Source organism: Rattus norvegicus, chromosome 12, assembly GCF_021556685.1.
Source record: "Rattus norvegicus strain SHRSP/BbbUtx chromosome 12, alternate assembly SHRSP_T2T, whole genome shotgun sequence".
In the NCBI taxonomy this organism is placed as follows: Eukaryota; Metazoa; Chordata; class Mammalia; order Rodentia; family Muridae; genus Rattus; species Rattus norvegicus.
Window position 1 is genome coordinate 43,725,683 of NC_141545.1, and position 16,019 is coordinate 43,741,701.

Genomic DNA, 16,019 nt, shown 5'->3' on the forward strand with positions numbered 1-16,019 from the left:
ATGAGGACCGAGCAGCTGCACCAGGCAGTGGAAACGCGCATGCGCATCCAGGCATCTCTGTGTCTGAAGCAGAACACTGACTGACAGCTGGGACTGGCTCCAGCTATGGCGCTGACTAGACAGAGCTGCCACCATGAGCATTTCTGCCACGCATGATACAGTCTCGACACAGGTCTGTTGATGGAATAAATGATCACGGTCAATGCCTCCCCCTGTCTACCTGGGTCTCCCACCCGTGTCTCCCTTTCAGCTTAAAACACTAATCGCCAATCGTTTACTTGCCTAGTTCCCATTCATTACTAGACCCAGGTCAAATGCCTACACACAGACACACACACAGACACACACACACACACACACACACACACTACACATACATGCTCATTCACACACATATATACACACTCAAATTCATGTATACAAACTCACGTGCATGCACACTTTCTCAAACATATATCATACCACACATACACTCACATTCACACACACATGCACACACTCACACATATGCACACACTCACACACATTCAAACACATTCTCACACACATACACACACTCACATCAGACATGTACACACACCCATGTACACACACTTTCTCACACACATGCTCACACACATACATACACACTCACATACATACACATACACTTTCATGTACTTTCTCACACACATGCATACATACAAACTCACACATATGCACACACACACACATGCACACGTGCTTTCTCACACACAACCACCCATTTACACAGCACCGTAGACCAGGTTTGATCCTTGTGCTATGGCTCATGATGTGAACTCTGCCTTCGTAATTCCCCAGCACTACAGTCCACCCATGAAGCAGACTGGTCTTTTTTAGCATTTCTGAAGAAACGTCATGACCACATCAACTCTTTTATTTTTTAAGATTTATTTATTTTTATATAAGCAGACACACCAGAAGAGGGCATTGGATCCCATTACAGATGGTTGTGAGCCACCATGCGGTGCTGGGAATTGAACTCAGGACCTCTGGAGGAGCAGTCAGTGCTCTTAACCACTGAGCCATCTCTCCAGCCCCACAGCAGCTCTTACAGCAGAAAGCATTCCATTGGAGGCTGGTTTACAGTTCAGAGGTTTAGTCCATTACCACCATGTTGGGGAAGCATGGCGGCATGCAGGCAGACTCTGAACCTGCCTGGAGCTTCTGAAATCCCAAGACCCACCCCCAGTGGCACACTTCCTCCGACAAAGCCACACCTCCTAATCCTTCCCAAGTAGTGCCATTCCCTATGAACCTATGGGGACCATTTTCATTCAAAACGCAAGACTAAAAACTCTTTATTTTACTAAGTTATAAGCACTGTGGAGTACTGGGTTCCTATCACCTTATTTGTCCCAATGTTCTCAACAGTTCCAGAGAGCCCAGATCAAAGTGAGCACTCAGTAGATTTAGAATCTGTCAATGTCCTTGTACCCTTGACAGCCACACGGTGAGAAGATTTGGCATCTGAGTATTAGACCCCAAATCTGCTGGTTTAAAGAAAAACTCCATGGTAGTCATCGTTGATGTACAAAGAGAGATTGAGTTGGGTTTTTTGTGTGTGGGTGGGTTTTGCTTGTTTTGTTTTTTTATTTACAAAGCTTGGGAACGTGCTCTTCATTAAAACTCTTAATGATTTTAGGACGGCAGCAAGTGTCCGCGGGGCGAAGATGGGAACCCAAACTCTCCTTCTTGGGCATCCCTAACCAGAACATATGTCACCCAAAATGTTCCGACATCCAAAACATCAGGAGCACTAATCTGAGTAGGAGATTCCCCTTCATACACGCCGGTGAGGCTTAAAGTCAGAGCGCAGGTGCGCTGAAAACAGCACACAAAATTACTTCCACCTGATGTACGTAAAGTGTACAGGAAGTGTACGTTTGTACCTGAGTCCCACTCCGACACCCCAAGGTTCCTGTCCATTGTACCCTTGGCAGCCACACAGTTCAAAGACAGTGGAAAAGACAACTGTCCCCAAAACCAAATTTCCAAAACATGGTCCCAAGCACTTGGATAAAGGATGCTCCTCCTGTGTTTAGATGGTCCATTTGGCCAAATGAATGGGTCAAATGGTCCAGTTTGTCTGAAACTAATGCTTAAGATTAAATACGTATCGCTGGTCAGTATTTATCCTGTGTAACCTTTGTAATTCAGACCCTCGGATCCAGGAAAGCCATGGACCTGGTTTCTCTATTGTAGGTGGGAGACATGGGATTTTGTTTGCTGTTTCTTCATGATTAATTCACACTTCTCAAGAACTCTGTGCTCGGGGCTGGAGAGATGGCTCAGCGATTAAGAACACTGACTGCGGGGGCTGGAGAGATGGCTCAGAGGTTAAGAGCACTGTCTGCTCTTCCAGAGGTCCTGAGTTCAATTCCCAGCAACCACATGGTGGCTCACAACCATCTGTGATGGGATCCAAAGCCCTCTTCTGGTGTGTCTGAGGACAGCTACATGTACTTATATATAATAAATAAATCTTAAAAAAAAAAAAAAGAACTCAGGAAAAAGTACCAGGTAGCCTGTATTAAATGAATAACATGTGTGTAATTGGCCTGCCAATTGCTCCTTTTCCTGGGTTGGTGAAACACACATTGATGTTTTTGGTCATTTGAAGGGTGTGGAAATCAAAACCTGGGTGTTTGAGCAGTAGGCTTGGGGCATGGCTCATTACCACAGTGAACATGTGTCTAATATTCATGAGGTCCTGCGTTCCAGCCCCCAGTATCAAAAGCGAATTGAAAAACAAACACAAACAAAAAAGCAACACTGGCTTGTTTTTGTTTTTGGTGTTGTGTGTGTGCATATGTATGTGTATGTGTTCCTGTTCACATGTACCTCTGTGCTTGTGGTCGTGCATGCCCGCACGTGCCTATTGAGGCCAAAGGTCAGCATGTGGTATCTTCCTCAATCACTTTCCACCGTACTGTTTTGAGGCAGGGTCTCACACTGAACCTGGAGCTCACTGATTCAGTAGGGCTGGCCAACCACCTACCAGGATCCTCCTGTCTCCACTTCCCACCACCCGGATTATAGGCGTGCATCCCACACCTGACTTTTGATGTGGACACCGGTTGGGGATGGAGGTAGGTCCTCATGTTTGTAGCAGCCACTTTTCTTGCTGGGACAGCCCCCAGACACCGGCCAGCACTAAACTTCTGTAGTGGTTTGAAAGACAATGGCACCCACAGGACCGTAAGAGTCTTACTACTAGGGAGTGTGGCCTTGTGGTGGGTGGTGGGTGTGGCCTTTGTGGTGGTGGGTGTGGGCTTGTGGTGGTGGGCGTGACCTTTGTGGTGGTGGGCGTGGCCTTGTGGTGGGCATGTCGCCGGGGCGGGCTTTGAGGTCTCAAGCGAAGCTCAGTGGCTCACTCTCTTCCTGATGATCGGTCCATACGTAGAACAATCAACTACCTCTCCAGCACCATGTCTGCCTCCCTGCCACCATTCTTCCTGTCATGCTGATAATAAAGCAGACCTCTGAAACTGTAAACCAGCTCCAATTAAATGGTTTCCTTTATAAGAGTTGTCATGGTCATGCTGTCTTGTTACAGCAATAAAACCCTAATTAAGTCAGCCTCCTAGCTAATCCGCCGCTCCATCTATTGTGGGTGACAGACGTACAAAACTGAAATTCCTGGTGGTGTTGTCGATTAACTGCTGGTCCATTTTAGATGCAGGGGCAGAGGCAAGAGGCTCTCTGTAAGCCAGCCTGGTCTACATATGGAGTTTCTATACAGTCAGAACTAAATAAGAAAGAGACCCTGGCTCAAACAAAATATCGACAAAAATACCAGTCCCTAAGCTGTCTACATGGGGAGCCTCAGTGCATCCTATTTCAAAACAGTTCGGGGAAAGACATCTCAGAGAACCCAGGCCAGGATGATATCTACAGTGAGATAGAACCAACTTTTAGACCAGCTCCTGTTATGGTTTGATTATGATGAAACGTCACCCACAGGCTTTCTTTGAGACCTTCTTCCTGGCTGGCTTGCTATCCTGAAAGGGACAGGATGATGGGGCGGGGCTAGCTGGAGGAAGTAGGTCACTGGAGGGGCGGGCCTTGGAAGGTTATACAAGGTGCCCAGACCTCTCACATCTCTCTTCCTTCAGTCCACCATGCACTAAAGGAAGCCTCTTTATCCCAGACTCCAATCACGGCGATATTCTGCTCCAGCACAGGAGGCCAAGCAAACATGGATAGAACCCTGAACGGAAATCAACCCCTTCCTCCCTCAATTTGTTTCTATCAGGCAATAGGCAAAAGGGAACAGGAAGGATTCCTTAAGGCCTTTGATCCTAATGCCCACATAAATTCAGTTTGAAGACGTTGCATCCCAAGGTTCTACTCCTGTGGACCATATTATATTCTTGCTCCACTCTACTTGGGAGTGGTGGGTTTGAAATACCAGGGGGTGAGCAGGACAGAACACATGGTGGGAAAAGTCAGCCACAAGCCTCCTTGATTCCTCTTCCCAATAGCCATCCCTCTATTCAGTCAGAAAGAGAGAGAGAGAGAGAGAGAGAGAGAGAGAGAGAGAGAGAGAGAGGAGAGAGAGAAAGACAGACAAATGGTATCCACTTCTCATACACTGTTTTAAGCACATGGCATTTATTAGGCATTAATGGGCGCACAAATGTAAGAAACGAGTACTTGATTTTTCACCCACCCACCCCCTTAAGCGACATAAAAAGACGAGATCACATAGGACGCTCACGTGCAAACACACTCACAAGCTTGCGCATTCTCAGCCACATAGATTACCCTGTTCTGTTTATTAGGGTCAGTTTAAAAAAAAAAAAGAAGGAAGCAAAAAGAGAGAAAAAAGAAAACACAAAACTTTAAAAAAAACAAGAAAGGAAAGAGAGAGAGAGAGAGAGAGAGAGAGAGAGAGAGAGAGAGAGAGAGAGAGAGAACACAAATGCAGTTTTGAGTACCAAATAAAATTAAAAGGTTTTGGTCAGCCCCCAGGCTGGGTTTCATGTTACTACTTAATTAGAATTCCTATTTATAAATAAATAGTACCAGTAAAATATTACATCTGAGGAAACCCTACAATAACGTCGTACTTACACACTTTTTTTTAATACTGTTTTTCTGCTTTTGATGCGTGTGGTTTTGTGTCCCAGGTGAGTGGCGCTGGGGGAATTTCTTGGAGGCCGAGGCACTGGTAACAGTTTCCTTTCCTGTGGCACCTGGAGCTGTTTTGCTCTACATCCGGGGATCACAGAGGAGGTTCGAGCCAGCCTGGGGCTGACGCTGATGTCACTGTTCTTTTTTTCTTTTTAATCACAAAGTGTGCTTATTTTCACTTTCTTTTTCTCCCGGACAACAGGTAAGCGGGGAGTTTGCGCCCCTGCTCTGTGTCACAGTTCTGTTCCTGTGTCACCCAGGGCTCTTTCAGTTTAACGAAGCAAGGTTTCAGGCAGAGGAGTTTAGGTCCCATTTTAGCCGCAGATGGCTGGAGAGACCTGGAGCTGGGAGGAAATGGTGCTGAGGAGACAGGGTGCCAGACCGAGCCCGACATCCTAACTCCATCCGCTCAGTAGAAGGCAACTCGGAATCCCATGATGCTGGGGAAGGCAAAACCAAACCGAAAGGAAAAAAAAAAAAAAAAAAAAAGGCAAAACCCAATCCAAAAACTAGCAGGTTAACTCAACCTTCGTAGACATCTCACATGACGGAGGTAGGTATTTTTGTTAGAGGAGGGTGGCCGATGTACATTTTAGCTCATTTATCGGAGGGAAGCCCCAAAAGTACGTGTTTTGAGACATCTCTGTCTCTGCTCTCCCTCCATTCAAGGGACTGGGTCCCAGTAAGAAAATTTCAAAGAAAAAAATATATTATTATTTATTTTATAACAAAGTCAACATTAACACCGAGACAGAATGCCTCTCACCGTGCGCTGGGGTCAAACACTCAGTGAGGCCATATGGTCTAGAACCCAAGAGAAACAATCGGGGAATGCGTCTGGGGCGCTGTGTGTGTTCCTGTTCGATGAGAGTGGACGCGGGGCAGGATGGGACTCGTCTCTCTTTCTGTTTGTCCTGTCGGTTCTGAGACGCAGTCACGGTTTTGGAATGGTGGCTTCGGGCCACTGATCTCATCAGTGGCTGTAGGAGCTCCGGGTACGGAGGTTAAAAAGGGTGATATGAGCTTCGCAACTGTGGAGTTCTCGTCGCTACTGTCCCTCACTTCTCTCTCCTCTCCAGTCTCTCTCTCTCTCTCTCTCTCTTGCTCTCTCTTTCTCTCACTTTCCCACCCCCCAACCATTCTCTGGCATAGGTCGGCCCTTAGCTATTCTCGCTCCACTCTGGCACCATGCCGACGCCGTGTACCGAGTGATACTGGTGGGGAGACAGGGTCCTGGGCACGCCGTGAGTGTAGAGGAACTCAGGGGGCTGGAGGCTGCCTGGAGACTGAAGGCCAGTCTGAGGCCCGCATTGCCTGACCACAGGCTGATGGGTCACTGAGGTCTGGTGCTGGAACATCCCTTCACCAAGCTGGGGAGAACCATGGTTGGCCATGCCAGCTAGCCGAGGGACCAGGGGCCCCGAGGTGAAATGAGCAGAGAAGTGCTGGTAGGGGAGACGGTCCATGGGCTGCACGGTGGTAACTGTACAGCTGCTATAGGAAGGCATGCTGGGCCATGTGTTACAGCTGATGTCCTCCAGGCTAGGCACGGGCTCGCTGGGTGGAGCGGAGCTGGCATACATGCAGGCCTGCCGCTGGGCTGACTCTGTCCTGTACGAGGTACTCAGGCCCTGCTGCTGGGGGTAGCCGGAGCGGTAGAAGGTGTCCTCCTCGCTGGGGGAGGTCTCCATGTACGGCTTCTTATAGGGGTGCTCGGTGCTGGAACATTCTTCATCTGCAAAGACAGGAAGGATATCAGTTACCCCACGCGATGGATAGAACCAGTGGACAGCCACTAAGCCTGAGAGTAGAGGCTGTCGGCTCCAGCCTCCATTCTGACAAAAAGAAGACAAAACAAAAAGTGTCATGGGCACACCCTTGGGCTGTGAGTTTTAAGCCAAAATCTTGACCTTGAATGAATTCAGTTTCCCCATCTGTAAAATGTAACAATGTCCTCTGCAGCACTTCCTACAGGGGGGAACATTGAAAATTAAATGGGAAAATATGTCCAATAACCAGCTGATTCAGAATATGGTACCAAAAGAAAAAAGCTATTAAACACCTTATCATCATCCCTGACACTACCACCACCATCACCACCATCATCATCACTATCACCATCATCACCATCATCATCACCACCCCCACCACCATCATCATCATCAACATGTTCTTATGTAGCTCAAGCTAGCTTTAACATCCATATGTAGCCAAGGAGAACCTTGAACATCTCACCTCCTGTTTCCCCTTCCCCTGAGCCAAGATTACAAACACTCACCACCATACCTGGTTTTTATGTGGTTCTGGGAATTGAACTGAGAACTTTTGGCTATACTAGACAAGCACTCTACCAACTGACTGCATTCTAGCCTTCTTATTAATGATAATAATTGGTAGTACATTACCTCATCCAGCTGTCTATCATTCCAAACCTGGCATTTAGGCAGCAGTAAGACAGATAAACATAGGTCCAGCAACAACAGTAAAATCAAATGCACACAGTGTTGGTGACGCCTGGCTGTGTTCTAACCACATCCCACAAGGTGACCCACTCAGTCCTCACAACAACTGTTCGAAGTGGATTAGTCCCATTTTACACATGAGAGAAAAGGAACACAGAGGTTAAGAAGCTTGCTCAGGGACTCCCACAGTGGCCGATAATGGAGGTGGTGAACCGGCTGTCTCAGTATGAAGTGTCTGCTCATCAATGTCACCATACACGAAGCAAACATTAAATACCCATGTAGTGGGTAGGTAGATGAATGGTGGATGGATAGGTGGGTTAGTGGGCAGGGTCATGGTAGCTATAGGTGGGTAGATACATGATGGATGTGTGGATGAGTGGACAGATGGATGGATGGATGGATGGATGGATGTGTGGAGGAATGGGTAGATAGATGGATGATGGATGAGTGGAGGAAGGGTGGGATGGATGGATGTGTGGATGGGTAGATGAATGGATGGCTGGGTGGGCGGAGGAATGGATGGAGGATGGATAGGTGGATGACTGGCTGGATAAATGATCAATAGATGGATACATGTGTGGATGGATGCATGAATGCATGGATGGGTAGGTGGATAGTTGCATGAGTGGATGGATGAATGACAGGTGGATAGGTGACTGGATAATGGGTGAGTGGGTGGGTGAACAGCTGGATGCCTGGATGGATGAATGCTGGATGGGTATTTGGATGCTGGTGGGGTAATGAGTGGATGGAGAGGTGAGAGATGAATAGGTGGATGTGTGGATAGATGGTTGTAGACTGGATGGGTGATGGATGGTGGACAGATGGAATTTGGAGCAAATCCCCTTCACTAGCTGTTGAGTCAACACTGCCCCCTATGCCACTATTTCCTGTGAATTGGGCCATGCCCCTCTTCTGCCCATTCATTGGTCCTGGTACAGGATAAAAGAGATAACTTCATGGCCAGAAGAGTCTCCCTTAGGCACTCTGGGGCCACTGGCCCTCTTGGGAGCTAACCAGTGTGCTAGGGTAGGTCATTTCACAGACAAATTTCCTGAAATGGGACATTTTGAAAAGTATGCACACAGCCATTTCCTATCACTCTAAAGGGGGACAAAAACTTCCTAAGACCCAGCACCCAGGCTAAGAGCCCTGGGCACGTTTGGACAAGGATTTTTCTGTCACTGTGTTGCCTGTGGGGAATCCACTCTCCCAAGCCATAACCACTGACGCACATTAGCCATGCGGATGCCATTGGATGATAATATTAAATTAAGGAGAAAGTCAGGGAGGGGATTTGGTCAAAACACATCACATGTATACCTGTAAAGCTCTCCACAAAACCAGAAGAAATATCGGTGCGGAAAGTCCTCTGGTAGCCTTCAGAACATCTCTCATTGCTGGGACAACATGGCCCATTGTTCTGATGGAAGACCTGGTCTCTAACTGCTACCAGCTGCTTCCTTCAAGGAGGCCATACTTGGATATGTCTGCCAAGGCATCACCTCACACACACCCATTCCTCAAGGGGAGTTTGACCTCCCCAGGGACTGAAGGTCATCTTTTCTCATTTTCTGATCTCTTCCTAATCAACACATGTAGAAAAATTACATTCGAATCTAGGGATACACTCTAGATATGATCTCATGTGCGTGCGTGCGTGTGTGTGTGTGTGTGTGTGTGTGTGTGTGTGTGTGTGTGTGTGAAGAAATGAGAAGGGGAGGGAAAGAAAGGTGGGGAGGAGCCAAAGGGCCTTTGTCAGGAAAAGAAACATCTGCCAGCCCCTTTTGGGAGCCAGAACCACCATAGTTAACATGAACAGTGTGGTTGAGTTTAGCTTATCTGAGCATTAGCTTGTGTCTGTGTGTTTTGACACAAGGTCTCCATTTTTAGTCCCGGCTGGTCTATAGCTTACAATCCTCCTGCCTCAGCCTCCCGAGTGCGTATCTCCTTGGGTTTCACACTTTGTAAATGGGGACAGGTGTCACAGAGCACCTGATACCCCATCAACACCCAGCAGGCTGCAGCTGCCCCGAATAGGTGGCATGTAGTCACTGTGGGTACTGAGCCCCTGGAAGACATGAACAGATGGTTGCTGTGAGGCACACCCAGGGTGGAGATAGCTTTCACCCCACGGCCTTCAGGGTCAGATATCAGGGGTGCAGCTCACCTTGGGAGTTGGGAACATTTTTGTGTATATGGGCTCATTATTCAACCTCTATCCTCTCTGTTTTAAATGAGACTGTCATTCAAGCTCAGGGTGGGCTGTGTCTTGAGGCTTTATGTAAAGGGGCAGGCCGGTGCGTATGCTGTATGCTTGTCTTGAGTGGACTCAGTTTTTGCTTTAGAAGACCTAAAAAGAAGAGAGGAGAGAAGGAGGGAGGGAGGAGGAAGAAGGAAAAGGGGAAAGGGAAGAGGAAGAATGGGAATGGGAGGAAACTATTGCTGTCCTTGTGGAGTAGATATAAAAGGGAAGTCGTCTCATCCATGTGTCTTTCAAGGATGGTCAGAAGTCATGAAGCTGGATGTTGGACTACACATGAGGAATGAACTACTTACTAAACATTTATGGTGCGACCCCCAACTTCATCTCACAGCGACCCCTCAAAGTGTCTGTCCTTGCTCCCATTTCTCGGGAGCAGGCAGTTAACCCCCAGAGGAGGGACAGGGACAGGAAACCAAGCGAGAGTTGACTTCTCGAGCCTATGATGCCTGCTTTGCAATGGCCGGTGTTCTCCACCTGGCTACCCGACTGGTATTCCCTGAGTTCTTCCCAGTGCCAGGCAGTGTGCCAGGGGCTATGGATGGAGCTGTGATAGATATAGGCAGATAGATACATGTCCCCTTAGCCATCTGGGGGCAGCACATGAAGAAAGCTAAGTATCTTGTCACTCAGAGAAAGCACCGGAACATAAGGCTTTGAGTGAGCATTCACACATCCATGAAGCCTTTGAGTTGGTTAATAAGACAGACCCTCAACTGGATAAGTGTAGATCTGGCTTCCGCCACACAGCGACACAGGTAACCGTGTTCCCCGGGCTGACACCCGCCTCCCCCTCCCCCACAGTGTGGGTTGTACCTGCCTGACAACATGCACATTTGTTTTTAGCTGGACATTTCTGCAACACATCTGGGAACCCTATGGGGTACCCAAACATTTATACCAAAAAAAAAAAAAAATAAGTCAAAACACCCCCACCCCCAAGAAAAGTGCAGTCACTCTCACAGGTGCCCTGTGCACAAAGTGCCAGTCATGCAGATGTTTGAAGACATCCAGATGTTTTGCGATGTTTTTGTTTTTCTACCACCTTTCGGCTAGTTAAGGTTTTGGGGCTCTTGACAGTGCCGCCCCCAGACCATTTCCATGTCTGCCACCTTGATTCCTTCCCTCCAATTCTTCCTTCTGCCCACCAGACCTTGTACCCAGAGATCTCACTGTTGCTGGGCTCACAGCTTTGGGCTTTTTATTATTATTATTAACTAGGGCGTTCCCCTTTCCGACAACAGAAAGTACAGCTGCAGGGTACTCTTGGCAGGAGAAAATAAAATAAGGAACTTTTTCTTTTTTTTTTTTTTTTAAGTTTCTGATCCCTTCCAGATTCATTACAAATTTAAATGGGGGGTGTGGGAGAATGATAAGAAAAAGGTCAGAAAATCGTAAAATTATACATTCCAGTCTGTAATACCCAGAAATATCTGGTCCAGAATGCTCAGACAAACTGCAGGCTGGCTTCCTGATGAAGGCTCAACCTGAGGATCCTCGGATTCCTCCCAGGCCTCATCCCAGGGTCTGACTTGAGGTCAGACGTGATCAACGCACTCCATGTAATCTCTGAGTTTGTCTGGGGAAGGTGCGGTTTTAGTCTTTTAATAGTCTGGGTCGAGGGGTTGGGGATTTAGCTCAGTGGTAGAGCGCTTGCCTAGCAAGCACAAGTCCCTGGGTTCGGTCCCCAGCTCCGAAAAAAAAAGAAAAAAAGAAAAAAAGAAAGAAAAAAAAAAGGAAAAAAAAAAAAAAACTCCAATAGTCTGGGTCGAGTTTAGCTTCCCTGGTTGTGCAAAAAGCCATAACCAGGAGTCAAGTGTTCCAGAGGGGCTGGCCAGGGGCCTGATAATTCTGCTTCAGAGCGTGTGTAGGAAAAGTGGTCAGCTACACTCACCACTCTGCTAAGTCTCTTGAGTAACAGGGAAGTTCTTCCCTAAGTCTGGCCACCCAGTCACTGTAGGAAAAACTCTGCTTCTTTGGAATTTTCTAGAAGTATGTGTTTGTTTTCTTTTTTCTTTTTTAAACTGGATAAAAATCATTCAGTGGTGAACTCAGAACACTGGCTTTAAGGCACATGCATCATGGCTCCAATGCTTAGGCTCCAAGTAGCTGTGGATAAAGGCCTGAACCGCTCCAAGCACAGTCCCCTAACTGCACATGGGGACAATCCCCAAACTCCTCCTTAGGTTTAATTAAGGAAATACCAAGTCTGTCTGCCTTGCCCTGTGAGTCAGCTTAGTGCTTGTAATCTCTTACTTCAAATCTTATCTCTCGGCATAACCTACGTCTACTCCCTCTCTCCAGTTTTCTCTCTCAGCAGACTAGGCAGATGGCTCTCTGAAGGTCATCCAACGCTCAGAGGTATTTGGGTGGATTCCAGCCAGAGCTGGAAGCTTCTCAGAGCCGCTTTTTAACTCCCTGATCCCATTGAGCAAATAGGGTCACAGTTCCCAAGTGGGTCACACATCCCTCGCCGGCTGAGTTCACACCGGGAAATGTTGTGGTGGCTCCACAGACAGAGACTCTGGAAGCCAGAAGTATGGAGTTCTCAACGAAGGGGTATGCAGGGAGTCAGCAGATGGCTGTAATTCAGACCTACTGAGTCATGAAACAGTAAGGACGGATAAATGGGTGAAAGGATGGATTGATGGATGGATAGGATAGTTGGGTGGATAAGAATGAAGAGGTTGGTGGGTGGATAAATAGGTGGATGGGTGGGTGGGTGGATGGATGGACAGATGGACAGGTGAATGGATGGGTGAGTGGGTGAATTAACAGGTAGATAGATGAATGGATAATGGATAATGGATGGATAGATGGATGATGGTGGATGGGTGATGGATGGATGAGTGAGTGGGTAGATTAATGGATGGATGGATGGATGGATGGATGGATGGATGGATGGACTGATGGACAAGTGGATGGATGGGCAAATAGGTGGGTTGATAGGTGGATGGATGGATGGATGGATATATGGGTAATGGATGGCTGGATGATGGATGGATGAGTGAGTGAGTGGGTGGATTAATAGGTGGATGGATAGATGGATGGATAGGTGGACAAATGGATGGATGGGTGAGTGGGTGAATGAATGAATAAATGAGTGAATGAATGAATGAGCACATAGATGCCTAAACAGAATGATGGTTGGATAGAGAGATAAATGAATGGATGATAGATCCTGAACACTTATGCTCCTAAATGGAGACACTGGGTCTCATGGGAAGCCCTCAAGTTAAAATGGAAACACCCTGGCTCAGACCCCATGACCACCACACTGCGAGTTACTTGCCTTCCCCATGAGAATACATGTTTCGTAAGAGCAGGTCTCTCTCCTGCTTGCTTTCTCCCTACAGGGCCCAGGGTATAAGTGCTGTTAGTATTTGACGTCTTCACCCGGCTCTGTCAGTCACCACTCTAACCTTAGAATCTGATATTAGTACAGAGTACATCATTTGTCCCCTAAGGGGATTGGGCATTCACCAACTCAGGCTGCCCTGAATAATTCAACTAAGGGAAGACCCTGAAGTTGCTTTTAAAAACACACAGAGTCAGGTCAGGTAGGTAAAGGCACCTGTTGACAAGCCTGGCAACCTGAGTTCAAGCCCTGAGACCTTCATAGTGGAAGGCTTGATTGAGTTCACTCCTGCACATCTTTCCTTGAACTTTACAGGCTTAGCTTTACCGTGATATATGTGTACACACACACACACACACACACACACACACACACACACACACACACACACACACACAAAATATATGTAAAGTACTCAAAACAAACCTCACAGCCTGGGGAGAAAAGCACACTGTAGAACCATTTCTATTATCTCCCTCTCCCCCTCCCCCTCCCCCTCCCCCTCCCCTTCTCCTCTCTCTATAGATGACCTCCCTTTGATAGCCAGTGCTGTAATGCCTTTGCTACATCTTTATTTGGGTCAGTTTGTTCACTAATGAAAGGATGGTGAGAGAGTCAGGGTAGTCAGAGGAAGGACACTGCAGTGCTCCCTCTGGTCCTCAGATCCTGGGTTTGATTGAGTGCCATTGATAAAAGACCTGCCCAGCTTTTTTCACTCCATCCAGTAGGAGAGATAGGCTGGAGACAGCCTGGTCCTAACAGGAGAGGAGGCCGCTGGCCCACCGGACCCTTTGACATTGCTTGGGGCCTGGCTCCTGGGCTGGCTGGAAGGCAGACAGACAGACAATGAGAGGAAGTCAGATAGCAGGGCAGGCTGGGGCCAGGGGGGAAAACCACCCACAGAGATATCACTCCTAGGGAGTCCCAAACTGGAAGGAAGCCTCCCGATTTGTTATCTCCTCACACCGTGGGGACTGATGATGAATTGCCTTGTGACCCCATTGGCTTCTCTGTCACCCAGGCTCCCTTTGGGGGTGGAAATGTGGAAGGTGGTGAGGAGAGCAGAGGTTTCTGGGAAGACAAGAGGCTTTCTTCAGAGCATACGCGCACACACACACACACACACACATATACATACACACACACAATACACACACATACAAACATGCACACACGGGGTTGGGGATTTAGCTCAGTGGTAGAGCGCTTGCCTAGCAAGCGCAAGGCCCTGGGTTCAGTCCACAGCTCCGAAAAAAAGAAAAGAAAAAGAACAACAAACACGCACACACATACAAACACACACACACATACAAACACACACACACACACACACACACACACACGTGCCCCAAGTCCATTGACTTCACTGTGGATCTTGGGCCAGGACACTCAGTAGTTAGGGAGCTTTGGGGAAACACCTGCATCTGTCTGAGTTCTAGCATCCAATCTGAAAGTACAGAGGGGAACATTTTTTTTCACATTCTCATCTCCAGCCAGTCCCCAAACCCCCTGCTTCCTCTCACTTCTGCAGCTGTGAGTCATGGTGGCAGCCCTCACTACCTACAACAGGTGTCTGGTATCATTTCTGTCCCCTCCTATCACAGCAAAGTGGCACTGCTAAACAAAACCACTAGCCGTGACACTTGCAGGCTGCTGACCCCCTGATGGTCTCCCACGGCTATTCAGATAACACTGGAGGCTCTAATGGAAATAGATTAGGGAGCATCCAGCTAGCCCCGCCTTTCTCTCCAGTCTTTGCCCTTCGGTCTGGGCACCCACATGCTAACCCTTCCCCGAAAAGGGTACATACCCACCCAGTCTCTTACCCTTCTCCTAGCTGCCTCCCACTTTCCCCGATTCCACACCCAGTCTGTTCTTACAATTTGATACTTATTAGCAATTTGTGGCTATGTAGGCGTGTGCGTGCATGCATGCGTGTGTGTGCGTGTGTTTTCTCATATTTGCATGTGCCTTGTACATGGAGATCAGGGGACAGCCTGAACTGTAACCCCCTCAGGTACCATCCATCTTGGTTTTTAAGACAGGGTCCCTCATGAACCTGGAACTTGCTGGCTAGGCAAGGCTGGCTGACCAGCAAACCCCATCACCTCTCCAGCACTGGGACTATAAGTGTGTGCCTGCCCACACACGTGACTCCTTTTATACCTGGATTCTGGGGAGTCAAGCTCGTAAGGAGAACATTTGCCGACTGAGCTCTCTCAGTCCAGACCCCATTCTCTCATCACTTGGGTGATGCTCAGCCTGCTTGGGACAGACAGTGTGCTGCTTGGGACAGCATGCCCCCTGTAGAGGACAGGGAAGGGAATCACGTATTTTGGGGGTGCTCAGCCATGCCAGTAGCAGACCAGGTACTTCCCATGTAGTCGCTCATCATCTCCTCATCAATGTAACTGGTAGGACTCACAGTTATCCTCCAACTGCATCAGAGGTACTCAGGGCTCAGAAAAGTAAAGCTATTCCCCAGGGTCACCTGACTGCAAACTGCCAGGGGTCGCAGCCCTTTCTGTGGCAAGAAGACCCTTACTCCAGCCCTGCCGTGATGATTCTGAATTCACCTCAGGAGTCTGAAGGTCACCTAACCAAGGAGGCTACCTCACTTGGCATTTGTGGCTTTCCCACCACATCTGTACAGAGAGGGCGTGGCTGAGGACCATGCTGTGACTATTGACCCTAAACAGGGTTTTTTGTTCTTTTAAACTCTGCCCCTCCCTTTGGTCTGGCATTAATTTAATCGACAGGGCTCCCTAATGCA

The 16,019-nt window shown here is 48.0% G+C and overlaps 1 protein-coding gene across 5 annotated transcripts in view; it reads right to left on the reverse strand.

Annotated features, from left to right (window-relative positions):
• Positions 1-5,142: 5,142 nt before the first annotated feature.
• Tbx5 (T-box transcription factor 5) overlaps positions 5,143-16,019 on the reverse strand; it is a 52,722-nt gene continuing 41,845 nt past the window's right edge. For 4 of the 5 annotated variants that reach the window (XM_087578489.1, XM_087578487.1, XM_087578488.1 and 1 more), the window contains one exon: positions 5,143-6,895. In XM_087578489.1, coding sequence (XP_087434615.1) covers positions 6,321-6,895 — 575 coding nt within the window. In that variant the 3' untranslated portion in view covers positions 5,143-6,320. 5 annotated transcript variants of the gene reach the window in all.